Source organism: Falco peregrinus, chromosome 11 (genome assembly GCF_023634155.1).
Source record: "Falco peregrinus isolate bFalPer1 chromosome 11, bFalPer1.pri, whole genome shotgun sequence".
Classification (NCBI taxonomy): domain Eukaryota; kingdom Metazoa; phylum Chordata; class Aves; order Falconiformes; family Falconidae; genus Falco; species Falco peregrinus.
The window spans coordinates 9,205,325-9,232,871 of NC_073731.1; the positions used below are offsets into that span (position 1 = coordinate 9,205,325).

The 27,547-nt window shown below is 37.6% G+C and overlaps 1 protein-coding gene across 3 annotated transcripts in view; it reads right to left on the bottom strand.

Moving 5' to 3' along the window:
• AHCTF1 (AT-hook containing transcription factor 1) overlaps nt 1-27,547 on the bottom strand; it is a 41,703-nt gene that overhangs the window by 7,181 nt on the left and 6,975 nt on the right. For all 3 annotated transcript variants that reach the window (XM_055816199.1, XM_055816198.1, XM_013300171.3), the window contains exons 4-31: nt 24,188-24,368; nt 23,423-23,630; nt 22,244-22,360; nt 21,859-21,943; nt 21,151-21,301; nt 19,862-19,994; nt 19,586-19,767; nt 19,089-19,150; nt 17,965-18,093; nt 15,993-16,083; nt 15,816-15,905; nt 15,512-15,652; nt 14,646-14,750; nt 13,808-13,901; nt 12,436-12,559; nt 12,266-12,322; nt 10,965-11,111; nt 10,030-10,217; nt 9,714-9,858; nt 9,490-9,621; nt 8,155-8,302; nt 7,924-8,074; nt 7,299-7,406; nt 6,621-6,816; nt 5,142-5,339; nt 3,440-3,869; nt 1,622-1,724; nt 617-723 (exon numbers count right to left, since the gene is read on the bottom strand). In XM_055816199.1, the coding sequence (XP_055672174.1) occupies nt 617-723; nt 1,622-1,724; nt 3,440-3,869; nt 5,142-5,339; nt 6,621-6,816; nt 7,299-7,406; nt 7,924-8,074; nt 8,155-8,302; nt 9,490-9,621; nt 9,714-9,858; nt 10,030-10,217; nt 10,965-11,111; nt 12,266-12,322; nt 12,436-12,559; nt 13,808-13,901; nt 14,646-14,750; nt 15,512-15,652; nt 15,816-15,905; nt 15,993-16,083; nt 17,965-18,093; nt 19,089-19,150; nt 19,586-19,767; nt 19,862-19,994; nt 21,151-21,301; nt 21,859-21,943; nt 22,244-22,360; nt 23,423-23,630; nt 24,188-24,368 (4,003 nt within the window). The remainder of the gene's footprint in view (nt 1-616; nt 724-1,621; nt 1,725-3,439; nt 3,870-5,141; nt 5,340-6,620; nt 6,817-7,298; nt 7,407-7,923; nt 8,075-8,154; nt 8,303-9,489; nt 9,622-9,713; nt 9,859-10,029; nt 10,218-10,964; nt 11,112-12,265; nt 12,323-12,435; nt 12,560-13,807; nt 13,902-14,645; nt 14,751-15,511; nt 15,653-15,815; nt 15,906-15,992; nt 16,084-17,964; nt 18,094-19,088; nt 19,151-19,585; nt 19,768-19,861; nt 19,995-21,150; nt 21,302-21,858; nt 21,944-22,243; nt 22,361-23,422; nt 23,631-24,187; nt 24,369-27,547) is intronic.

Sequence of the window (27,547 nt, forward strand, 5' to 3'; positions counted from 1 at the left end):
TTAGTTTGCCTGTGCAGCTTTTGCTTTACCTATTAAACTGTTTTTACCTCAACCCAAGAGTCTTCCCACTTTTCCCCTTCCAATTTTCCCTGCCATCCCACCAAGGGGAGAGTAAGCAAGCAGCTGTGTGGTTTAAACCATGACAACTATATGGCAAAGGAGGCAGCCCCACAGTAAAATACGAAAAGAGGAAGGGGAATACCAGCTGGCAAGTCCATAAAGAACAAGAACAGCAGAGGAAAGGCTGGAAAGACACTGATACTACTTGCTCTTTGCAGCCCGAATACTGAGGATGCATCATCTTTTAAAATAGTAACTCAAACAGCAGATCCTACAGTACACAAATCAGTAGTAGTGCACAACATTAAAATAAATACTGATCTCTCCTAGTATTTTAAATTCTACCAGTTTTCTGAATATCTTTACCAAGAACAAGACCACTCACCATGCATTTCCTAGAAGGACTCTGAGGAGGGAATTCTCTCTATAGTTTAATGAAAGCAGAAACACGCTAGTACTACTGCATTCGGAGACACTGGTATGGCAAGCTACATGTTTTACTTCAAGAGTTCAGCTACCTTAACTCACATTAACATCTCCAACATACTGTACATACATTCTCTGTCTGCCTCCGGCAACTCAGAAAGCTGTGGATTTATTGCAACTGGTATGGCTTTTTCTTCTGATGAAGAGGATGTTTTGGACTCCTGGTGGTTTGTTTCGCTTCATGAACAGAAAGAGAGAAATTCATCACAAAGCTTCAAAACAAACGTTGAAGAGCTTTACAAATTACTTTCTAATTTATCTTAATTTTTTCTGTTCTGTAACTTGAAGATTTTACAGTGAGAAACTCCCTTACAGACATATCTACATTCAATTCATTGCAAAAAATGAGTCACAGGTACTTAACTACATTCCCAGCTATCTAATAGTAAATAATAACACAACAACAGAGTTGTATTAAAGAATAATAACTGATTTCTCTTTCGCAGGAAGAGTGCAACTGCTATACTGGAGGTTTAGAACAAACTGATGAAAAGTTTGTACCAGTGTTAAGTCACCACTTGAAACTCAGGGTTATTTCATTGCTAACATTCTGTCTTTATTACTATGCAGTTGCAGCTTTTAAAGAACCTGGTGAGAAAACTGCTTCCCTTTCCATAAATAAATAGATGCTAATTGAACACACACAGAAAACAGAAATTAAGTGTACAAAATACTGCCAGAAAGTATTCAAAGCCCAAAATAAACCTGCTGAAGTTACAGGAAGCTCAGGCGTGGTTTTTAGCTACACAATTTTCAGGCAAAAAAAGGGCTTATGTTCACAGTATCTGCTTAGTAACCCTCAATCTAAAAAAGTTTGTATCATCTGTTGAATGAAGTCTTTATCATCATTACACTTTGAGGTCTGCAATAATTTGAGAAAAAAGGCTCAAACCAACAGTTAGTCAATTTGATTTACATTTATGCCAAATTAATTCTGTTCACAGACAGAAAGGAATAGAAAAAGCATTATACATAAGAACACAGGAAAGAACCAAAAACCATGGTTTTCAAAGACAGGAAAGCCAGAAGTTACATGTTGTACGAACCCAAAAATGTATCTATTTTATAAACTCACCCTTCACTTGCAGTTCCAAAAGTAGCAGCCTCAGCAGCTTTAACCACTGATTTACGATCCTCATGAAGAATAAGACATTCAGCATTTGATTCTTCCAGAAATCCTACAAAAAAAGACAGATGTATGACTTCCCTGTTGCACTTAACATCACTTCTTTTAAAACACTCATGTATTTTCAAAGTCAGCCTTTATACATTTCACCTAGGATAGTGATCTAACAAAACAATGCTACCAGGCACAGAAGGTCTGAAATAAACAAGAAGTCTGACGCATAATTTCAGTCAAGAAAACAAAATGACCATCGATACTCTGTTTACACACTAGATTTGGTACATTACCAATCTAATACATAAAACATTCAGAAAATATCCCTCCTTAAAATTGGGTAGGAAGTTCTCTTTTTTTCTCTTTGGGTATTTATCACATTCCAGCAATGCTTCTTTCTTTTCTTGACTCCATTTCCCCTGTTCTACAAGAATGCATCTAAGGTCTTTCCTTATTCTTTCCTCTAATGGTCAACTGGTGGTGTTGAAACCCAACTGTTTGCTAACTTGTTATCTCAACAGTTTCAATTTTAGAAACATCCTCCTTTCCTTTGTTTCTACTACCTGCTTCCTCCAGCTCCAGAGATCACCTTTGCAGACAGTATGCAGGACTGGGATAATTTCACTAGCTCCAGCCAAATAAGAGCTATACTGACTGCCCTCTAATGCCTCCAAACTACTGAAATTGTACAGAACTGTTTGTACCGTAGTCCAGCAATAAGGAAGCTTCTTTATAAGCTTATTCTTTAATAATTAGTACCTTATTATTTTAAATAAAAAGCAGCTTTAATTTCTTGTCCAAATACAAGGCAGCTAAAATAGGTAAGGCATTTAGACACTCCCATTATTTAAAAAGAAAAAAAGACCTGAAGAACTTCAGTATACAACAACCACTCTCCAGGATCCTTAAAAATCACCTCAGACTTCAGATTGAGTCAGGATGCATACGAGGCACTGACACTGGAGTACACACTCACTGCTACAAACTGTTTCGAGACCTCAGACAAAGAACTCGTGACATGTGCATACCTGTCCCAGGAATAACAAACTCTTTTTAAAAAGAGCTGAACAGACTGAGCTTTGTTTGGCAAATAGTGACTCCGTAGCTGTGCCTGCACTACTTTCATTCCCAGCTCATCACTGCTTAACAGCTAGTGAGCTACATCTCTTCTAATCTGCCAGCAGACCTGCTCATACAAATCCTCGGCAGCTGGATTGGCTTGAATGAGTTGAACAGAGCTGAATAACCAAGGACCAACCGAACTAGGTTTGGACAAGGCTGCAGAAGCTGTTGAGCCAGCAAAATGAGCAAGGAAAGCTGTAACGAGAGGCAGGCAGACAAGCAGACTCACTTCCAGAAGAAAACTATTTAACTGAGCACTAATAAGGTGGTTAAAAAACCAAAGAAAAATAAATCTATCTAGTCAAACCAAGCCATACAGTAAACTTGCTGTAAAAAACCCTGCAGCCTAAGGTATACCTGCAAAACATAACCAGAAGCATAAGTTTTCAACTTGCATCCCTCTCAAAACTCCCACAAGTCACTGCTGCCTCTCAGCTACAATTACAGCCAGCCAAACCCAGTATATATTCATAATACCCAGGATATCTAAAGGAGGACTCAAACACAGTAGCGATTTTAAAAGCCTAGGACAAAGAAGTGCCTAGGACACTCAAGAACGCTCATCATTAAAATGCTGCACTCCTCATCTATTTAACCTTTGAAGATATTTGAAAAATTCAGAAACTTAGGTTATCATAGGATGAAACACACCAGCTTCTTTTCTTAGTTCTGATGAGTCTGGTTGTTCTATCTGGGAAGGTTTATTTTCAATAATGTCACTGTCTTCCTCCTTCTCCAGTTCTTGAAAATCGCCAGTTTCTTCAGCGGAAGAATTAGCTGGTTTAGCAGCTATAAAGATGACATCATCTTCAAAATCACCAGGTGATTTTGCATCATGATACTCCAAAGTAGTATGGTCTGATACAACAGAGAAGTTACTATTTTCTTTGCTGACATCCATTTTCTCCAGACCATCTCCAGATATGCTTTCTAAAGACTCTTCCATTTCAGCATGATGATCCTCAGGATAGCTCAGAGTAAACAGAGTTGTTTTATCTCTACTTTCAGACCAGGCATCCTCCACTACTCCACAATGATGCTCAGATGAAGCTCCGGGCAACGGTTTATCATCTTCTGTTACCTTTTTTTTTAAAAAAAGAAAAAGTTCACAATCAATAACATGCATATGCTTTTTGTCAAAACAAGACACCAAAAAAAGAACACATAGCAGTATTTTGTAAGTTTTACGAGTGTCACCTTAAGCAAGGTGCTACAAAATTAATTCACATCTTCACTTTTAAAGTTGAGTGTAAAAATTAATCACGCTTTTGACTGCCTACTGAGTTTCAACGACCTTGAGGAATTCAGATGAAGTGGGTCTTGTAAGCGCTTGCTTATACTGTCATCTCAAGGCTCTTCATTGGGTTCACTACTGTGTTTTCAAGAAGGAGCTCTGCATACCTAAAATCATAACTCAGGATTTTACTCTTTTTTTATGCTTGCCGTTTCAACTTGCCTGCACTACTAAAATATTTAGTGTTCACTATGCCTGTAGCATGGAACAAGTAAGTTAATCTGGCCGCAACTGCATTATTATTAAGAACTTCATATAAGAGTGAGTGTCTTGTTACAATTGAGTAGTTCTTTATAACGGACAATAAAAGGTATCATAAATCCAGATTTCTTAGTTTCATATATGGAGATGTAGATACTAGTGCATGTATATACATATATAGTGCATGTAGATACTACTGCATGGCCCTGCTCTGCCTCTGATTTTGGTACATTGATTCAGCAACTGCACGATGAGCTGAATCAGGGAATCCAACTGACAGAACAAAAGGAGTAGATAGAGGCAACTTTTACATGGACCAACTTAATTTGACAACTATACGAATGCTATCCCTGGCGCAAGGTGAGAAGCAAAACTCGTAACTTTATGGCTAGAGAACACAGCTCTCTCCATCAGAAGTCTTGCTTTTACCACAATTTAAGTAAACCTAGCCTTGCGAACAGAGACCGAAAGTAAATGCAGCTCATGAGTTTTATTGCTTTCAAAAATACTTAATTCACAAAGCTTAACAAACCCAAACAACTGGCTCAACCTATGTTCTTTACCTTCCTGCCACACCGCCATTTGAAAAGGTATAGCAGGAAGCTAGCACACAGCTCCTAACAACACCTGAGTAACAACCACCAAGGTCACTGACTTTTATTTATGAACATGTTCCTGCAGGCATATGATTTTACAGAAGGTCTACCATAATCTTTCTTGTCCAAATTCAAGTCTGCCATTCTGATTTGCAATTCAAATTCTCAATATAAGGAGTTTTTGAAAACTTTTTAAAAAAATCTAAATCACAGTCTATAAAGCCTTTTAAATGTAAAAATCACTACCTTCAACCCAGCTTACCCCAGCAGTCCATTTTGCATTTGAGTTCTCTTCCCTGAAAGATATTCTAGGCTCCTTTGCTCGTAGAGGAGGAGTAACCGATCGCCCTGGTGACGCAGAGGGAGTTGCTAGAGGTGTGGTGCGAAGGCTGGATCTGAGAATAGACTGAGGAGTAAACCCAGGAAAACCAGAAGGAGCTGAGGCCAAAATCTTAGCTCGCTATGAAAAGAAATAAAAAATTTCATTTAAAACCAGTTAAACCTTCAAAACAGAAGGCTGCACTTGTCAAAGCTATTAGTTTAAATTACGAACTGGATTTGTACAAGCAGAGAGGACAAAGTTTAGCCTCTGCTCTTTTTCCAAACGTACAAAAACCTTAATGATAAAAAAACGATGCTTTTTATGACTCTTTTGGTGGGGTTTTTGTTGTTGTTGTTGGTTTGGGGTTTTTGTGATGAAACAGAAAACATTATTTTTCAAATTAACTTCCTGAAGAAACAAGGATATAGAATTCTTGTCTGCAGTGTTATCTAGATAATTTCTGCAATTTTGACACTGCTCTTTTAAAATACCTGCAGCTTCAAATGTTACCCCAGATACAGTGACTGAAAACACTGCCATGCAAAACGGCAATCAGCAAAGCAACAGCGATAGCTTAGTTTTTCACTAATTAATCAATCCACACACTAGACTAAATTAAGTGGCACTGCCGTAAAAATACCTGCACATCTTCATCTAGAAGTATTCAGGTCTGCTTACCTCAGCTCAGAAAAGATTTTACAGTACTGAAAGGGTTTAAAAGGAAGATAATGGAACTAGCTTAACGATATGGACAATATCAAATAAGAAAAAGGTTGTAATTCAGAGAGATCACAACTATTTTGTTCAGGTAAGCAAGTCAACTGTTATTCCCTTGCATTATAAGAATTTGATGGCCGTGAATGGAAATACAGTTTAACATAATTGATAAACTACTGCAAAAGTCATCACTGAATTCAACACAGACTGACATCACTTAACTGACATTAAATTAGTGTCGTTTCTCTCAACCATTTTTGTCGTTGTCATCATTCACTCAACCAGATTAAGAAACTGAAGCATATACACCTTGCTGGTAGGTACGCAAGTCAAACTACACAGAGCTACTGAGCTCTCAACATGACGGTTAAGCTACAAATTGCATCTTTAGGTATCTAAGGATATTGAAAAGTCCAATTTTAACTTCCTTGGTTCCATGCAATAAAAACAAGTGTATTTCACAAAGCTATGGGACAACATGAACACGGCAATTAACTTAGAACTAAACTTTTCCTCTCTGAGACTGTTCCCAACATACTGCTTCCAAAAGGACTGCATATACAATAACCACACGCATACTGAAAATACTCCACAATTTGAATGCAACAGTGTTTGTGCTAAATACTTTGGTGGTTTTGTTTTAAACAAAGTTTCCAGGCTTTTGGTTTTGTTGGTTGGTACTGTTTTTTTTAAAATACAAACCTTAACCACAAGAGGAGTCTCTAGTAAATTCAGCCCTGATGCTCCTAAAAAATTCTTTTGTGAGGTGGAACCATGTATATTTGATTGCAGCGGGCTGGATGCCACAAATGAAGTAGAAGCTCTGCATGGTGACTGCCAGCTATCCCCCTGAGCCACAGAACATGAAGGAAGAGGACGAACCACCAAATCCAGCAATCTGTTAAGATACACAATTTAAAATACAAGAAATAAATACATTTAAAAAATCATGTTGCATTCAAGAAATCTGAGATGATTCATATCAAAAAGATTCAATGAACAAGAAATATAGGTGTACCCTCACTGTTGGGGCGATGTATCAGGCCCACAAACGAGTTAGAGGCGTTTCTTAATTTTTAGTTGTTTCTTTACATGTCACTATTTCCTAGATCACTGCCTCTGAGGCAAGAGTAATCCAATTCTAAGTGGCACAAGTGATGTAATTTTCATACCAGAAGAAATTTCATCTACATTTCAATGCTGACACCGTTTCAAATTCTCCACTTCTTTGCACCCTAACAACCTTTAACCTAAATGCAAACCGAACACTCTGCAAACACAGACAGTATATGCACTCACATACATATATATACTGTATACATACATATACTAGAAGAAGCAGCATGTTTTTGAAATACTCCTTCTGTAGATATACTGTACCTGGAACATTTGTGTGAAGATTTTATAACTGGTGTCCCAACAAATGCATCAGGCAACTCTGCCTCAGGGAGACGGTGCGTTATGACCAGTGGTTCTGTAACTCTAGGACTAGAATTAAAAAGGAAAATGTAAGTCTGACTTCCACTCTCCTGAAGGCCAAACATACCAGAACTCAAGTCTATGTGACCATACCACCTGTAGAGAAATCATCTGATAACCACTAGCCTCTTTTCTGCTCTTTATAGTTCTGCCTATTTTAAAGCAAAGGCGGAAGAAACTGGGCAGGAAGTGGAATAAGATTACTATTTGATCACACAATCAAGTCTATCAAAATCTGTACACCAACAGCTTGGTGGTAATCACAGTTTTAGTTTCAGCAATATTAAGTTCTGTAAACACATTTACCCTCATGTAAATATGTCTTTGCATAAATAAGATTACCACAGCAGAAAATCTCTGTCCAAATATTACTTATATAACATTTAAGAATCATATGTACAAAAAAGCCAAAGCTTTATTTATGTCACCTTCCCTCCGAAACACTAACATAATTCAAATGGATTTCTCTGTCTCTTCCCTGAAAACATGCAGCTCAAGACTAAACTTTGTTTAAAAGGCTGCTTACCTATCATATTGTGAGAAACTGGGTTTCTGCTGATTTTCTACCCACACTTCTCCAATTTTGGACAATACATTACTGATGAAAGTTGCTCTTGTAAGTACATTTCCCGCATTAGCTTGTTTTGCTACTGTTGATAATGGCTTTGGTCTTGAGACTGTAAAGCAAGAGGGGAAGAAATATAAGCCTTGTGTAATCAAAGTGATGGTTAGTTGTCCATGGCACTCTAAAAATTACCTTCTCTGAAGACCGATGAAGGCAAATGGTAAGGCCTGGCTCTCTCTGCAGCCAGCTTCCTTTGAACTCTAGGAAGGATCTTGCCATATTGATCTAATATAGAATTTCTGGCAACTGCTCTCTCTCTCAAGCAAGGATCACGATCATTCTGACAAATGAAAAGCGTAAAACAAAAAGTTAACTATTTATAAGAAGTTCATGGTGCAGAACAATCTGTGCTATTTCTAATTAGCGAATAAATTTCCTCTACAGGTATAGTAAGATACGTCCACTGCACAGAACTGCAGAAAGTGCTACCCAGAACTGCAGACAGCTCTACCCATCAGCACGTACCAATTCAACTTGATATTTTTAGCAAAGTGGAAGGAAGACTAGATAATAGAACTCGCAAGTTATAAGTTAAAACAGTTCTGGCACTCTGAAGCACTGTAAGCTAATACACTTGTTATCACCTGCAACTTCCAAATGGTTTACAAATTAGCAGGCCTTCCCTTGTTTTGCATAAAACACCAACGTCCGAGATGACTGAATATACAGGACAACTCCAAATTACGTTGCACAAAACACGTAATTTGTGAATATTAAAATGTATAAGAAAAAGCTGCCTACAGACATATGCAGGACCTAAAACTTTCAAGACCACCTTTTAAGTTTGATTCACTGGAAAACTATCACTCTGGAAAACAACAAATGTATCGCAGATTTGTAACAGAAGTTCACCTAACACAAAATTTCATCTGGCTACTTTGAGAAATGGAAGTTAGACAAGAACTTCTGTCATAGAAGTGGTAAAAGGAAAAGTTGTGGAACTGCAGAGCTCAGGCTGTAATGTGAGGAAATAAATAAATGAAAAAAAACCAACCAAAGCACCACACAAATTTTACCTGTGGACTGGCATCCAGACTGCTCTCACCTAGAAAAATATACTTGCATGCAAGATAAAGAGAGGACATACAACATACTCTTCGTTCCACGGAAACGAGTGATACAACTTTCAACAGTCTAAAGCAAACATAACATACGTATCTGAATAACTGAATGTTAATACTGGCTGATAGAAAAGATACAGATTTATTCCTCAGATGCAAACAAATGCTCTGAAGCGGAGTTCACAATGGTCTGTAACACGTAATTTATAACTTCTCAGAGTAGCTTTGGAGTAGCGAAATATTTTGTTCAACTTTCAAGTTCAGCTGTAACTTAAGGTATAGAAACTTATTCTAGTATTTCAAAAACTAGTATGAAAAACAAAGCAGGCTTTTCATTGAGCACTATCAAAACCAGTTAGTAACACCTAACAGAAACTTGCACACTGGACAGAATTTTTACACTTACCGGAAGATTAACATTCATTGACTGATTCAGCTGCAGTGCTGGGATATAGTTGGCACGCTGCAGGTGGTGGACCAAAAGATATTCATGATTTTGAATGCCAGCATTGGTCTTTAAAAACTTCTCCAAACACTCCTGTGAGAAGTAACACATTTCCAAAAGCTGTTATGATTCTGCCTCTTCTCTTTTCAAAGAGACAAGTATGAGTTATTCTTGTCCACACTTACTTGTTCAGTGTCTGTGAAAGGTAGCTTCAGCAAGTCTTCCATGAGCCCCATCTCCTGACAGATTTCATACATGTGTTTTAACAGCTCTTCCATGTTTAACTTGGTGGTGTGTTGCTGCAACAGACCCCAAGCCTCCACCATGCACCTGTGATCAATTTTTTGAGATGTAAAGGAATATTAACAGTATATGCAAAAAGATGCCCCCAAATCATTGCAGGCAAAGTTTAAAGGAAATTTAGGGGATCGTGTTTTGTATTATTTGTTCTCCACTTTTTGCAATATTTGAATTCCAAAATGGTGGAATATATTTCTTTACCTATTGGACAACAACACCGTGAGGAAAAGCCGCACTTCACTACTGCTTGACATTGATGGCTTCATCATCTGTATGTATGTGAGGGCTCGCCTATGCTCTCCTTGGCACATGAGGCATTGAATAATTCTCATGTGTTGCCACGATGCAGTTTTCATTGTAGCTGGATGAAAGAGCAGGGCCAGTGCGTTCTGTAGAAGTTAGAGATCAGGTTTATTACGACATATACATACACACATGTGAAAAAAATAAATATTCCAAAGTTTCTTAAGTAAGGGTGAATGTGTGTTAAATAAACTGATATGACTACCTAATGAAATACTCTGTACAGGACATATAAATAAAAAATCTTAAGTGTTTGCAGAGAAAAAAAATCCATTAGCCATACAGACTAAAGTGAGCGTTTGAAAAGGAGTAATTCACTTTTCTAGGTGAAGCACATGCTGGTATACAAACAACACTTTTTATAAATCCATTACTAAATAAAAGTTGCTCTCCCAATTACATTATATTAACATCGTGATAGGCAAAGAACAACCTTCAGCATCAAAAAGAGCATGAATTAGGTTGAAAAGTCCCTTTTGCAGTCTTCGATCTCAAATCTTGCTGCTATGATCATAGTTTTAATATTAAAAGTTCCTAAAACACTGGTTTTGAGAAAGTGCTCAACTGGTCTGCTGAAACAACATAAACTGATAGCTTTGAAAACTCAAATATCAAGCATTATTAACACAGATTTCTCCTTTGTTTTAATCAATTTCCTTTCAAAATAATTAAATCAAAATTTCAAATCATAACTTACTGCTGAAGATGTTGCGGCAGCATTACAAAAAAGCTTTGAATTTTTTAGCACCCGTTATACAAGCGCTGATTTTATTAAATCATTTTACAGATTACAGCTTTGTACTGTAATCTAAGTCTAACTGCAACATACTTACTTCATAATCATTGTGATCTAGAAGCCAGAAACCTTGAATAAGCTTAACAAGACCCCAAGGGATGGCAAAGGCTGTTGGGAAGGAGTCAATTGAAGTTTCTGTTTTATTCGGAAAGGAATGCATGATGTCTAGCAGCAGGTAAATTGTCTGATATCAAGTATCTAATTAAGGCTAATAAATTTGTAAGACCAAAAATTTATCACTTAATCTGTAGAAAAACACAATGAAAGAATATAAAAATGGTAGGAAGCGGGAAATATGAATTTACTAGTCTTGCCATTTTAAGCTACTATAACCTGAAGACAGTCGGACCCTAACCACAATATTGCATTCTGAATAAAAAGCCAGATTACAGATACTTGATTTCTGTAAGGCACTCAAAAAGGTTAATTTTACCTATTGAAACACTTCAGTTATAAACTCAGGTTCCCACTTTGGTCAGTGGAGCTACCAGTTGGACACTCAAAAGATTTGAGCATCCAATGCTTAATTATTAAAGCAACCAAATTCTACACTTGGTTTTTTTCCTCATTTCCAGAACATGTCAATTTCCAAAACAACATCAATCATGGTGTCCTTACAATACAACTTAGCTCTGAATCACTAAGACCAGACTCAAAACAGTATGCAGACCACTCATTGGTAGTGTCATTTTCTCTTGACACCCATTTTTAGGGACATGCTCTCGGAATACAGCTCTGGGGTATAACAGTTTTAAAACCACTTGCTCTCCAGGCTCCCCTCTGGGGTAAGGCAACAACCAACCAAAGCACTTCCGTATATTTCAGCAGCTTAAAAATTAAGTTTCTGCCCAATGACTTCTGTGTTTATTAATTGTGTGCCTGCATTTTTACAAAACAAAAGCAAGCACTGTTAGCTGTTCTGGAAAATGGATGGTTTTGGCAAAGATCAGGTACTGGTGAACCACTGTTAGAAACCCTTTTGCTCTGAAGCAGAGCATTTTAGTGTACCTACAGATATAGGTGCTTTAAAAAAATTTAAAACAGTGTTAGATTTTGAGAAAAATTAAGAGTGTTCTTTATATTTAACATTTATTAGTAAATCTGTTTTCAAATATCAGAAAGGACTGCAACAAAACATAAACAAGAAATCATAACAAATCCACAGTACGAAAATAAAACAATGCTTCTGCCTACAACTTCATTCTAAATTAAATGCTGTGGCTTGCATTGTGTTTGAAGCATAAATTAAAGGAGGCTATTAAACACACAGGTGACAAACATTTAAGAATATTTATGTTCGTACACTGAAGGTGTAATAAAAACAACTAGAAAGGATACAATCGCATGTTTGTAGCTTTCTTCAATGCTTTCTAGCAAATAGAGATCCAGCAGTGCCTGAAATGAAAAATTTAGATTTTTTTTAAAAACTCCAGTCTTTCACAAATCACTGGCTTTTGGGCGGGGTTTTGTGGAATTCTGCTGTTGTTTTCAGTGACCATAACACTCACATGTAAACTAGCAGGTGGGTATTTCCCTGTTCCTCCTTCATCCCTCCGCCACAACTTCTCAACCTGGTCTCCTAACTGGGAAACCATTCCATCAATCATCAAGCAGTCAGAATCCCATTTTCCTCTGGAACAAAAGGTAGCAAGGATTGGGACAGAGTAAAACACTAATTCCAGCCTCTCAGGGAAACAGATTTCCTCCAGTCAAAACGAAAAAAAAAAAAAAGCTCCCATGAGTCAAAGAAAGTAACACGCATACAAAGGCATGATTATGACTTGGAATGCACAAAAAGGAAATTTGAGTCAGATGAAAGAAGTTAGTTAGATCACATTATTAAAGGACTTCAAAACAGAAATCCTGAAAGCTCTCTTACTAAAGGAAAAGTTGCAATGACCCTTTCGTTTCCAGATTTTGTTTTTTGTTGTAATAACAAGGAAGCGTAAACAAATGTTTTAAGTGTCAGAAATAACCACTCTCATACTGCCTAACAGAGGAAACCTAACATTCTCAAAACAGCAGGTCTATTCTTTATCATGAATCTAAAGCCTCAAATTGGAGTGTTTCAATACACAGCTCTGAGACAACATAATGGAAATTTCAGATTTTGTTCTCAGCATCTCACTTTTGTTCCTGAAAAGTTGTTTTCAGAAAGATGAGCATACAGGTAAATTTCAGTATCCTCCTTCAGCGGCATTCACGTTTCTGTACACATACAGTACAATTACGGCTGGCTGAACTTTCTTCAGAAGTCCATCACAGTCTTCTGCTGTGACGCTACCCTTTAATACGATGATAAAAAGCAGAACAAGCACACCAGAGGTTGTATGCTTCTACGCAACACACAAGCCTCTAAGTAAGTTACTTGAGAGGCAAGCTATGCAAGATGAACTTTAAAGTCAATACATAATACACTGCAGCTTCCACCTTCACCTTGCTCACAGTGCCATAGCCTAAGCTTCTTCAAGTCTTTATTTAGTTTTCAGTATAATTTCCAAAGAAAAAACTATTATCATTTAATCCAGGGCATATCACCTCTATGCTGGTAAGCTAGCCCTGTAAAGAGTGCGTTCATCTGGAAGGGACTTTAATGTTAATCACATGATCTTTTTCAGTGGTAACAAATTATACCAATTAGCCAGTAAATTAAGGACGCTACCAAAAAAATGATATCAACTAATGGTACTAAGTAGAAGTATATATATACATTTTAACATAGGAAAGTAACCTCTGTGCTCAAGAGAACACATGCATCACTCAGGAGTACTACCAGAAAATGCATTAAGCACAGCAAACACTTTATTACTGATAAAAAAAGCCATACAGTTCTGCTAAATTTACAGTGGAAGTGTTCTAGAGTTTTCCTGTAAGGCTTACCTTGAGAAATGTTCAAGTTTCTGTCGATGACCAGTATAGTAGCTCTGAATCAGAGGATAATTGTAGAAAGGTCTAGACAAATGCATAGCATCATCTACAGGCAAAAAAGTAAAAGCAAGTTAAAGAAGTAATATCACATTTTAAACTAAAACTCTTGACTAAAAAGACAGAAATCATACAAGCTAAGCATCAAGAAGCCTCAGACTCTGAAAGAAGCCAATCCCATTTCTGCCTTTGCTAAGAGATGTAAGACACAAGACTCAATATCTTCTTGCCTTGAGCACCCTTTCAAGTTTACAGTTGATGTAGCATTCAGAACATGTAGTGTAAGCTGAAGTTCACTATAAAAAAAACCTTAACAATTCTCAAAGGGAATGTTTTTTTCAACATGTCATGTAAGCATCTGTAAGACAATTACGGCTGACAACAGAATTTATAATCCACCCAAATAAAGAAGAATTTCCAAGGTGTATTTCTTCCTCAAGCAATAAACAAGAAGTTCAACAAAACATGCAGGTAATGCTTTTATTGTAAAAACAAGCACTCCAGTATTGATTTTTTAACAGTTATTTGATCAAAATCACAAATATACTTGTGCTGGGGACACAAGCAACTCCTTGAAGTCAAGAGGCTTATTGTTCCTTCTAAAAAACATCCAAGAAAAACTGCTTCCACTATTCTACACCATTTGAAAAAATAGTAAAATCCCAGTTTCACCAACAGAACTTCAGCACATATTGTCACTGAACCCACACGACTTACTGTCTAAGCATGTGTACACAGGAATCACTTACCGGACAGTCTCCTTGTTACACATGTATTAACAGTTTACGCTTACCTAAACCCTCTGGAAGGAGACTGGATCGACAGAACCAGATGACCACTTGGGCATACAAAGAAATGAGGCTAGTTACCACCTGCTTATTTGTCAAGTCTGCAAAACCTGAAAAAAGGCACAGGATTATTTTGGTAATGCAACTCCTTTCATTTTTACAGAACTCCCTACCTCAGACTAAATGTAAAGACAAAGATTTCTACCATGTTATTTTTATACTTTCTATTTTTCACTCTGTATCACTTTCTTATTTGAACAAAAAACTCAGAGTCACCATCAGAACTAAAACCAACCTCTCCAAAGAGCCAGATTCACTAAAGGTTAAAATAATAAGGAAAAAATAAAGACTGAGCTATTAAATACACTAATGAGTAAGATATTTGTTTTTCACGTAGTAGAGATTTTTACTATAACAAAGTAGTAATTTTTTTCCTCAATATGCTAAGAACAATTTATAATTTAAAAATATATAGAAACTCAAGTAACTTTACAAGGTACTCATTTATGCTTCCTTTATAATTTCTACTAATTTGCAATACAATATTTCCATGTGATTAAAAATTGCTAGATAAAAATTAAAAAGAATAGCGTTCAGCATCACCGCATTCGATTGCTGTAATTTCAACCCAGTTGCCTACATAGCTTCTTGCAGAATGTAGAATGCAGCCTCCCCTGCCCACTTGCGAGAACTCCACAACAAACTACTTCCCTGAACCCAACCTTGCAGATTTAAGCCCCTTCTCCTAGCTAAATTTGACCGTCTTCTAATAATCAAAAATAACAAAAGCTCACGTTTCCACACTTAAAACCTAAGCATAACCCCAAATCTTAATGAAACATACCAAAGACTTAGTAATACTATTACAAACCTTTCTCAGTAAGCTCTTGTGCTTCTGTTAGAAAACAGGTTAAGACTGTACTAAGGTTGCTCAAAAGCAACTGGCAGTGCTGTAAGGACTGTAGTGTCTGCGGGTCAATGAAGTTGCAAGAGCCATCAAACAGTGGAATACCTGTTCAAGAACAAATACAAAATCACCAGCCTGCAGAGAAATTTCAGATTTTCGAAGTATACTTAAAAGAACTGCGTGCAAGGTTGTATACCAGCAGATTACTGGATAAGCTCAATTAGAAAGAACAATTTTATGTTTGCTGAATGACTACACCAGTACTCACATATCTGGTCAAATTCCTCTTTTGTATGGATCACTTTGTTCCATGTCCACTCAAGAACAAACCGTAAATTAGCAGCAGAACTTGGCTGCTCTTTAAAAAAAAGGAAACAAAAAATAAATGAATCAACAGTTTCAAACTAAAAAACATATAACACAAAACCAATGTAAGCAGGATTACCTTCAGATGTCCAATGCTTAATGCATCCAGTCAGAAGTTCTAAAGAACCTGACTGGACAGCAGCTGACAATACCGCTTCTAGCTGCTCCTCCTAAACGTAACAGACAAAATAAAATGAGAATCTTACATAATTGGAACTTGGAAAAGTGTGTGCAAGTAACTATTTGCAGTAACACCCTCTGCTAACACCCTCTCTGCGTTTTGTGCATGGGCGTCTGCCACCAGCAATGTATGAAAGGGACCGAATTAATCCCCTGTTTGTGTGGAAACAGTGAAGCTAAGGTCAAGCACCTTTCTGGACTATGAAGACATGAAGCAGTTCTGACACCCAAAACATGAAGTTATAACTTTCTAAAAAAGCAGAAAAGAAGTGAAACATTTAAATTCTAACAGGTTTAAATTTTAAGTTGTTCCAACACTGTTTTCCAGTGCAGCAGCAGTCCTTGAGAAGGATAACAAACAGGTATGCACAGGCAGGTGATAGTTAAGTAGTAGCTTATTTCAGCCAGTGTTCTGATAGTTCTCTCAAATGAGCTGATCCTTCGTAAAATTTTACTTTTTTTCTTTTTGTTTTTTTTTTTGTTTGTTGGTTGGCTTTTTAAACACATTCAAAAGTATCTTTCCCTTCTAAATAAAATCATTACATTCAAAGCCATTTTTACATATCAGAATACAGGTGTGCTATTTCCATCTTTTTCTGAGAACGGGTCTCAGACAAGGAAACGCACCAAATACTACTTACTGTGGCAAACAAAACCAAACTAAGCTTCTTGCTCCTAATACTGAAATTTGCCTTCATAACATTTGAAAGAAATCTCTGCTCAAATGGATAGGAAGTCTCTGAACGATATGGTCACAATTCACCAAAGGTTATTAAAAAATTTCTTGATTTCCCAAATTATTTCCAAGCTGGAGTTGACAGCAGAACATCAAATTTGAATGCAAGAGTCTACCTCAGGCTTGCAAAATAAGCAGTCTACCAGCTAGGTCAACTTGCCAAGAAATGCATTTTAGCTACCACACTGTGCAGAACTGTTGTTTGCCCTAACGCGCTTCCACAAATCTGGTGAAAAATCCAGTAGATGGGAAGATGAGGGCAGTGGGAAGACTGCTCTCCCCTTCCTCCTAATTGCTCTGCTGTATGATGACTAGCTGACAATTTAGCTTAGATCCTGCCCAGGTGAAGATGGGCTGCTCATCACAAAGGCTCCATCTCTCATGAAACCCTTCGGAGAGAGAAAGGTTGGTGCACTGCAGATGGAAAACCTCTAACAGGCAGGTGACATCACTATTGTGGGATAAAGCAGATAGCAGGTGGTGGACTTCATCAGATAAAGGTGATAAAGGTCTTGCAGCAACAAGAGGGCAGACTAAGAGCAGTAAATTGGGCTACTGTAGCACAACACAAAGGCTACAGAGGTGAAGATCTGCTATGAGAGGATGCAGAAGACCCTACTGATGAAGGGAAAATGAGGGGAAGCAGTGATGAAACTGTCAGGTAGAGCTAGCAATGGTAACTGTTACCAGAGCCCACTTCCTTGGAAGCAAATGATCATGTACGGTGCAGCAAGCTGGTGTTTGCAATAGCTCACATCCAAGCAAGATGCACCCATTGTCAGCTACTGCATGGAACCTCACGCCCTGAGAAACTGACAGGGACAAAGGTTGTTCTGAGGGAAAGATGCTTTACGTTACACGTGACCAGCACTGACCGACACTTCCTTGTGCGTATCTGTAGCAGAGAAATAAGAGAATGTGTCTCTAAAGACAGCTCTGTTAGGGCTGTTACCAATCAAACTCAGTAGTTCAGATCTAAAAACACTACTACTTCTGCTAACTAAAGCCAACACCTACATTTTAATGCAACTTGCAAATAATAAGAAAATCAGATGATTATTGTGTCTTGTAGCCTCTACGGACCTGTCAGACAACACAGATGTCTTTCCCCCTTCATTCCCCGATATAAACCCACCTGACTCAAACTGGATGGCTGGACGTCAACTAGTCTTGGAGACAGCAAGCCAGCTACAAGACACCTGTTGTAGCTGTCATGAATGGCTTCGCTTATTGAAGGACCAGACTTCCTTAAAAAATTCAAGGTCTGAAACATCAGTCAGAAATGACAGATTAAGACAGCATTATTATTCAATCACAAAGGATAATCACTAAGAGCAATAATCTAAATGTTCCCTTAAACTGTCAGAAAGCTTGCATCAGTAACATGCTTTATGTTAGCAAGCCGAGTAAGCATTACTATGTAGAGTCACAGTAAAGACTACAGAAAACCTTTAGTGAAGTCTATAGTATTCTACATATTATATATACATTAATATAGATACTATAGTAGCTATAGTATAATTTATAGTAAAGACAGAGTAAAGTCATAGTAAAGACATAAAGATGGCAGCCAAACTAACAGTTACAGTTTATAATTCTCTGTCAAGACACAGGCCTTCCTTTTCCCCCGAATACCAATACAAAACACATCCTATATAAGCTAACACTAAGACACAACTTGAAATGACACACTCTGGAAGATCCTTTCTCTGCTTGTTTGTGCAGAAGCTGATTTACATGGGAAATATTTAGAGAGCTGAAACTTAAGTCAACATTATTTGTCACAAGCTGCACAGTGCCTTAGAAGTTACAATTTTGCCAAGTTTGGGAGAAAAAAAAATCCATTTCTTCTGAAACAGATAAATAGCTTTTCATTTTCTCCGTTCTGTCCTCCTTTTTCAAGTTAATCAGGGATCAAAACCCTAACTCCAGACTATGTAGGCAGTTTGACTGGAGAGCAATAAAGTAGTAACAGCTTTTCCTGACTTGTATATTTTTGTTCTTGCTCCAATACCACTGCTGTGTAACTTTCTAGACATTCAATCACTGATTATGCCTTACGCAGGAGACAATGGTAGATTTACAGTCCCAAGAGTGGACCTAAAACATTACCATTTACACAGAAGTGGCGGGATATAATTGCAATTATGCATGTAGATGAGCAGAATGAGTATAAAATGGTCTCTGACACTGAAAGCAGTGCAACTTCAAAAAGGTATCTCTCTTGACATTCTCCACAAAAATACAGTAAAAGATCACCTCCTTCTGGAAGCCAGTGCAAGTCATGTGAACAACTCCGGAGTTCAGCAAGCACGTACCATCTGCAGAAACAATGAACATTTAACAATAGTCCACACTCTCACAGTTATGAGCAGTTTATATTGTTTAAGCAGTGGCATCTGGAAATTTCTAACAGTTCCCGCGTTCTTCGCTTTAAGTTGTTTTTTTTTAAATAATTACTGAATGTAGAAATTTCACCTCTAACGCTACCAAGGTGCTGTACTTTGGCTCCAGTTCAAAGTAATTTCATTTTATAACCATCACCACTTCACAGGCTACATTGCAAGAGCACCAAAACTCAGCAACTGTCAGGTATGTTTCACAATATTAAACACCTTGTTAGTACAACACAACCCGAGTAGGGTTTGCAGGGGTTTCATTTAGTTTTTAAGTAACAAACAATGAACAAGAGAACCAAGAAATGGTATTTGACCTCAGTTTAGGCTTATCACTATCAAAAGCAGTGAAATACCTACCAAAGCTATAGGTGCTTGGATTAAAAAACTGCTCAGGTGGTGGATAAGAAGGAGGAACTCCTCGACTCAGACTCCTCTCATGTACCAAAATATCCAAGATGAGGTTTGGAGAAGTCATGCTTACTACAGTATCCAGTGACCACAATGCAAAATAGGGGCAATCATGAAGGAATTCTTCTGGCCTTAAAGAAAACAAGTGCATAAGCTAAACACCGACTTTCAGATGAATTATTTGTAGGGATATTGAAAAGAACTTAAAAAAAAAAATCAATCTACCTTAGTGAATCTGGCATTTGAGCATGATACCAGCGATTAATGTCAAATACACCCAAATAAGTAGATGGCTTTCCCTGACCGTATGTATTCACTTGCCAACTGAAGATCGATACACTGGTGTCAGGAGATATTACTGTAAGAGACAAGAAATTGTTTCTTATTTGTAGAAAATATGGTATGTCTGATCTTTTTAAAACACCACTTTCTATTTTGGCGTCACCTTGTTATATTGCTAATGAAAAACAACACTTACTCAGAATAATAAAGAAAACGTACAGAATAGCAAACATCTCTATGACAGGTTTCAATCACACTGCCCCTTTTTCTTGTTCAAATGTTATCAGTTCTAAGTCAAATCAACTAGACAATTATTAGCTAATTAAGTTTCCCACACATTAGGAGTTGTTCAAGACACTGAACTAGGTGAATAGCTTAGGAAAAAAAGTAATATGCTAGGAACACATACATTGCTACTTTTAGAAAGCATACAAATATTTATCATATACACTTGTATCACTCAGTAGGCATTATTACTTTCCAAATTCGACTCAATTACAAGTTTTAAGAATAGCTGCTTTCCAGCATACTCAGAATGAAAGAACATATCATCACACAAAATAAATTAATTCAAAACCCCCAAACCCAACAGGAAATAGGAATAAAGATTTTGACATAAAACATTGACAATGTTATACTCTGCTTCCCTAGTCCTGCTGGCCACAGAGTTTGTGACACCAGCCCGGAGCTGGTGGCTCCCTCGGCCCCCGGGCACACAGCTGGCTCATGCCCAGCCGGCTCTGACCAGCCCCCAGGCCCTTCCCCGCCGGGCAGTTCCCAGCCCCTGCCCCAGCCTGCAGCTGCGGGGGGCTGGTGTGACCCTCGGGCAGGGCCCGGCACTGAGCCCTGTGGAACCTCACCCCATCGGCCCGGCCTGCCCAGACCCCCCTGCAGAGCCTCCTGCCCCCCAGCAGGTCAGCGCTCCCCCAGCCTGGTGGCAGCTGGGAACTGGCTGAGGGTGCGCTCGATCCCCTCATCAGCGATAAACAGAACTGGCCCCAGTACTGGGCCCTGGGGAACACCACTGGTGACCAGCCACCAGCTGGATGCCAATACAGTCATAGCTTTGAACAGGGGAAAAAAATAATTCAGGTAACATTCCTAAGCAATGGAGAGAAGGATCTTACTGTTCAAAGGAGGCAGCTGGAGTAATAAAACGACTGACCAGCATTACACAGATGACCCCACAATACTGTATTTTAGAATAACCAAACAGAGATATCAGAACAAACCTTCATTAATGCTATCCTCTCTGTCAACGTGGTTGTGAAATTTTTCTACAGTCTGACAGCTGAGTAATTTAGTATTGCTGGTCTGCCCTCTCAAAGGAAAGATTCCACCTGTGAGATCTAAACTGTACCTTTCATCACAGTATTCCAAACCCTGAGGAAAAAAAAGGAAGATAAGAAAGGTTATTCTGAGATAATAACATATGTTATATGTAAATATGAAAGAATGTCTGTATCTAACATAATATACATATTATACTGTATATTTCCCATGAGCTTATTTCGGATGGCAAATAGAAACTACATCTGACATGCAAGAGAATTAAGTGTCAAAATTGTAAACAGACAAGTTTGGTTGTAAACGCTCTGCACATTTTCAAAAACTAGCATTTCCCTAGCTATAATTTGCTCTGAAGCATGAACAGTCCATACTGTTTCATATTTGTAAAAGCTGCTTCCTCTTGAGGAACTGAATTTATACAGGCTCTCTGCAGATAAATGTAGGTGGAACATGCAACACTGCAGCACAGAACTGCATGACAAGTTTTCAAAAAGTATCGACAAGGGCCATGCCCAAGAAGACTCAGCAAAACATTTTTTTTTCTGGTCATCTCTGCAGTTTGATGGTAAATATTAGGCCTGCCAACTTAACTGATGCTTACTGAAGAGAAAATAACCATTTTCATCTTTTCACATACATGCATATCTTACCTCATACATGACTCGTCCTGATGCCAAGCGTTTTCTGTCACCAAACGCTAACTGCAACAGATGTAAACTCACAACATCACCTTCACTGAAAAAGGTATAAATTATGAAATTTGATTACAAAGCTGCTTTAGAGTCCTCAGTATCATTTTATTAGATCCAGACTGAAGCAGCCATCAAGAAACACCAGGTAGGAACTAGCAGGTTCCTCTTCACGTCTGTTAAAGCCTGTAAAATTTGCATTGTAAGCTTAACACCTTCCATACCTGAGAGAATCTCCTGCACAGCTAAATAAATAAAACAAATATATATGTATCAACTGCATGTGAACTAATATATTTGTATAAAAAAAAAAAAAAACAGTGGCTTATGGTAAGTTTTTATTCACCTTTGTTGTGTAGACTGAACAGCCCACAAGTAGCAACAATTGCGAGGATCATTCTCAGGCTCTTGAAAAGTAACAGCATAGACAGGAATCCTTCCTCCTTCAAGCTGAGAGTGGTGCCTACAGGTTTACAAAAAAAACAAACAAAAAACAAAAACAAAAAAAAAAGGAAAAAGGTAAGATTACTGGCCCTAACTCTTTGCAGACGGGTAGAAGCATCTCCTGAGAAAAAGAACACCTGACATACTTATCCTCAAAGCAGAGAAGGTCATACTTCCATCTCCAGCAAGGGAGTCCAGGAAGTGACGACTACTTACACAACAGTCAAGAGGTGAGGAAATTACTGTCCTTCATATGCAGTAACCCAGGCTTATATCCTCCTCTGCCTGAGGAGGAGGAAACAAAATCCTTACCTCAGCTGCCAGGCAAAAGATTGTTCCTAGTCTTGTAGCCTGCTTCAACATTGAACATAAAATGCAGCGTATCATCTGAACAAATTTAAAGCAGCACCAAATAGTAGTTTCTCGTTTCTTTACTTGGACTACGTAAAGAATTTTTCTTCCAGACTTCTGAACCTTATCTGTAACTTCACAATCTCTTCTTCCCACTTAATTATTCCTCCGCTGTCTATAAAACATCTAATAGTTGCTGGTCAATCACTCCAGATTTGCTTAACTGAATTCCTATCTCAATTTGGTCAAACATTTCAAGTGAGGTTGTTCTTTGACATATTTAAAAAGTGTCTTAATTTTTCTATTACTTTTAAATTACATGTCCCTTATTCTCATCTCCAAGTCTTCCAAGCAAACTTGTACTTCTGAAAGAACAAACTGTCTCAAAAAAAACAGCTCTATCACACCCTAACTATCTGACATAACCCACAGAAGCATACTCTCCAAAATTCCGCAATCCATAGGCACTGTGGAAATAATAATAAGGAAATATAATATAATAATTAAAAAAAAAAAAAAAAAAAAAAAGGAAAATAATCCCAGCCCACTGGGAGAAGGTGGTCCACTTAATCCACGTATGACTTGACAGTTATTTCAGAAAAAGATCTCTAAACATTCCAGGATTATACTCAAAAGTATTTCAGTCCCTGAAAAAATTCTCTTTAAATTAACATACGTCCTTAAGCCAAAAATTGAGACCCCTACACGCCAAGTGCTAAGGCCTACTTACTCCCTCTTCAAAGTTTTCATATTCCATAGCGACAGGTAGCCATCAGAAAAACCCACAACGAGCTGATTGCTTCTGCTTATGTAGCACAGGGTTGTTATTGCAGTTCCTGAAGGATTTTGAAATTGAAAACAGAGATGCCTCCCTTCTCTGGTCACAGTTTCTCTTCGTTGTGGAACTTCAGCTGGAATTCTAGTGACAACTTCTAGATCTACACACACAAAACCACACAATAAATCCATGTGTTATTCCACTGAGGTTGCATTTTAAACACTGACGTGACAGCATGTACAATCTAATTCTACCATCCTAGGAAAAATACTAATGCAACTTGGTTTTTGCTATTTCTATTTTGTACACATATTCAAGAACCTAAGAACTCTCTGATTGGGTAGAGTGTTCCTACTTGTATTTCAAAACCAAGTAAAAGTGTAACCTTCATAGACAAATTTTCTTGGCCTCAGTAAATCAGGAGTAAATAGGGTAAATCTGGCAGTTGCACTGACTCAGATGGTAAAATCATTACAACTCACTGGCAAGAATCCTAGTGTCACAGGGATCTTGGTGGCAGAGGGGCATTTATAACATTAGGGAGTATTAAATCACTCCCATTTTTAATCAGTTCAGGACTGTATGATGTCAAACCGCCACCTGTAACCAGCAGTCATCAATGTCTGCATACTTGTATCTTCAAAGTGCGATGCATATGGTTTATTGAAAAGACAATTTTCTTACGTTTAAATTCAAGTTTTAAAACAGCAAGCTTACCTGATGCTTCTAGCTCATTCTGACTGCAAGATAAATCATCCAAACAAAGGTCAACCAGAAGCAGATGACCAACATCTGTAGCCACTGCTGCCACTCCAAAGAGCCATCGCAGACTTGGATGGAGGTGCTGAGTGCTCACACTGGCTCCTCCATGATTAGTTATGGGTTCTATAGCAGTTACCTACAGGAAAACTACAAGTTAATACTTAAGTGGTTTGACGAGTGAAAGAGAAATCACGCAAAAGTGAAGCCAGAATTAGCCCATCAGAAACAAGTAAGTTTTATGATCCTGTATTTACTTAAGAACAAAGCATTGTTTCCAATTGTAACAAGAAGGAAAAAAAAATCCCTGTACAAAATCTGTTACTGCCTTTCATTTACTTTATTTCCTGCAGCTATTTAGCTGAATTAACTTCAGCTTAAAAATGGTGCATTCTATTATTGCAGCTTACCAATTTCCATTTCCTACTTAGAAATCATTAACTAAGAAAACATAGAAAATCTGTTATATGCAAGAAACTACATCAATATTTACATCAATAAAAAAAAGTTTTAAATGCACACCAGCACTTTTATGAACTTAAAAAAAATTATAAAAGCCAGCCCAAAACAAGGGCAAAACCCAGCAGCTCGTTGGATAAAAAGCTAACTCCAACAAAGGAAGAAGTGCATACTGCTCTTTAACATGTGAAGCAGTCTGCATGCGACTTTATTACAAGGTGAAGACAGACCTTTCAGCACCGGCCACACATCCCAGGGACAATGCTGACTGCTACAGCACAGACAGAAGCACTTGAAGACTCCTGCATTAAAACCATGCAAAAGAGCATAGGCTGCCATTTAGCCTTCTTACAAAATGCAACACAATGAACAGGAAGCTTTCCATCAATAACAAAGTTTTACACGTAAATAAACCAGTGAGCATCACAAGGTAGTCCATTTTGTTATTTAGCTGGGCTTTTTTTACTCCCAGAGGTGTCCAAAAAATAACCAAATCCATAAGCCCGGAAGTTTTCTCCTCTGCCATATCAAGCCAGGTTGGATGTGGCTTTGAGCAACCTGGTTTAGTGGAAGGTATCCCTGCCCATGGCAAAGGGGTTGGAACTAGATAATCTTTAAGGTCCCTTCCAACCCAAACCATTCTATGACTATACTGACTGGCAGTCTATTATAGAATTTACCTTTCACCTTGGTCACAAGAATTCTAACCTTAAAAGTGCCTATGATAATTTAGACAACTCTATCATGATTCATATTTCCTATAAATTTCTAATCTTCTCTGCTACTCAAAGGACTATCAAAAGTGTTTTGATTATTCAAATTCTTGCTGCCCCAAGTCTTGATGACCGTTATGAGGAAAGCAGAAATACTGTACATATCTTGCAGCAGAAAACGCCAAAGTTCAAGCGTTGCTGCTAAATTCCTTTTCTTTTAATTTTTTTTCATTGTACAACTGGCTCCAAATTAGTATTTTCCATTTTTGCACGGTCTTCTTAAAATGTTTCCCACTCTTAACACTTCAATTTTCCATGTAGAAGCTCCTGAAAATGTGTATTTTTCCACTGCACTATGCACTGACTTTTCATATTCTCCTAGACTACTGCCAACTCATTCTGGGAATGAACAAAGAAAACTTTTCTCAGCTCACTGAATCTGAATGCTACCCTTCTGCCTCATACAAACCAGGAAAATTTGTGAAAACACCATTGAATAGTTCTGAAACATACAACCATTATACAGCAATTTAATATAATTAATGTTTTTAACTCAGATTTGCTTTTACTAGAACCCAATTCAAATAATACTCCATTAATGTTTTATGTTTTCTGCTGCATTTCACATGTATACCTAGAGGACAATGAGAGATGCTCCCACAAAAAATAAAAATTATGCCAAAATTCTTTCTAAGCTTCTGAGTTTGGTTTTTTTGACTCATTCTTCTGCTCTCTGAATGACTACACATCTATTACACTAAAAGGCAGTCGCACAGTCACTGTAAATACCCTGTATTAACACACTAACGGCTTGACACCTTGGATGTGAATTACTCTAAGTGAGTGTTAACTTGTACAACTTGTTGTCCACAAAAGATATACTAACACAGAAAATAATCCATAAATTAAGGTGCTTATTAAAGCCCTAAGCCAATAACGACAAAAACTACAGAAAATGATGTTAAGAACAGATTCACATTTTACTTTTAAAACTAATCAGTGTGAAAATCAGAGAAACATTCAGGAAGATTAAAAAAACCCCAAGTTATACACTACATAATATGCAAGTATGAATTACAGAATAAATTCAGAACATATGGTGAGTGGCCAAGTGCAAGCTTTATCTACTTGGTTTTGCTTACCCTTACTCTCCCTCTCAACTCATGAGCAATACCCATGTCCTGTCTATGCTGATCTAACTAATCTGACAGCAGAAAGACAGAAAGCAAAATGAAAGCAACAGGCCAAACATGCTTGTAAGCAAGAGTATTCAGGACATAAGAGTAAAAATTCAGATAAGCTTTGGCTTCATTCCAAAATTCATAACCTTCATCACTCAGCCAAGTTCTCCCCCCCAAGGCTTCCTATTTTCTCTTGAACCTTTTCTTTTTTGTGATATAGAAAAACACCCTAATAACTGATGTTTAAAACTACATTCTATGTCAAAACACTTCTGTAAACACAGATTTGATGTGAAATGACTCTTCTTAACCTTCCTTTTCCTATTCCAGCTTACACAGATTTAATAAATAAAACTTAACAAAGTTACGTTATTTTTCACAAATATAATTTACCCATTGATTATACACTTATATCAGCACACAGCTTGTCTTTCTATCTAGAACTCGTAAGATTTATCAAGATGACAGGTAAACTAAGAGTGCAGCACTAACCTGAATCATTTCTTCAGAAATTACCACAATACAAATGCTTTCTACCAGTAATCCCTCTGTAGCATTTCAAAAACAAAAAGCCACCTGCATTCTACCAAGTCAAACCAAATCCCATTACAGAAAGCTGACTAATAAGTAAGCATTTATTTTTTGCAGATTCTAAGATGATAAAAATACAGTGAATCTTGATGTTCTATTAATTTATGCGGATCCTCACTTACATTAAGATAATGAGACTAGGGGACACTACATCATTTGAATTTATGGGTTATGGAAGACAGGAAAAATTAGTGACATCATACCAGCGTATCCCATCTACAGAAACACAGTATTCAATGAGCAGAGAGATTCAAGGACTGCAGATCGAAAGCCATCCTTTCAACCACCTGTCAGATTAACTTTTTTCCTACCCTAGGTCATGACGAAAATGTGTTCTGCTCAAAAGTCACCTGCTTGCTGTCCTGGTTTCAGCT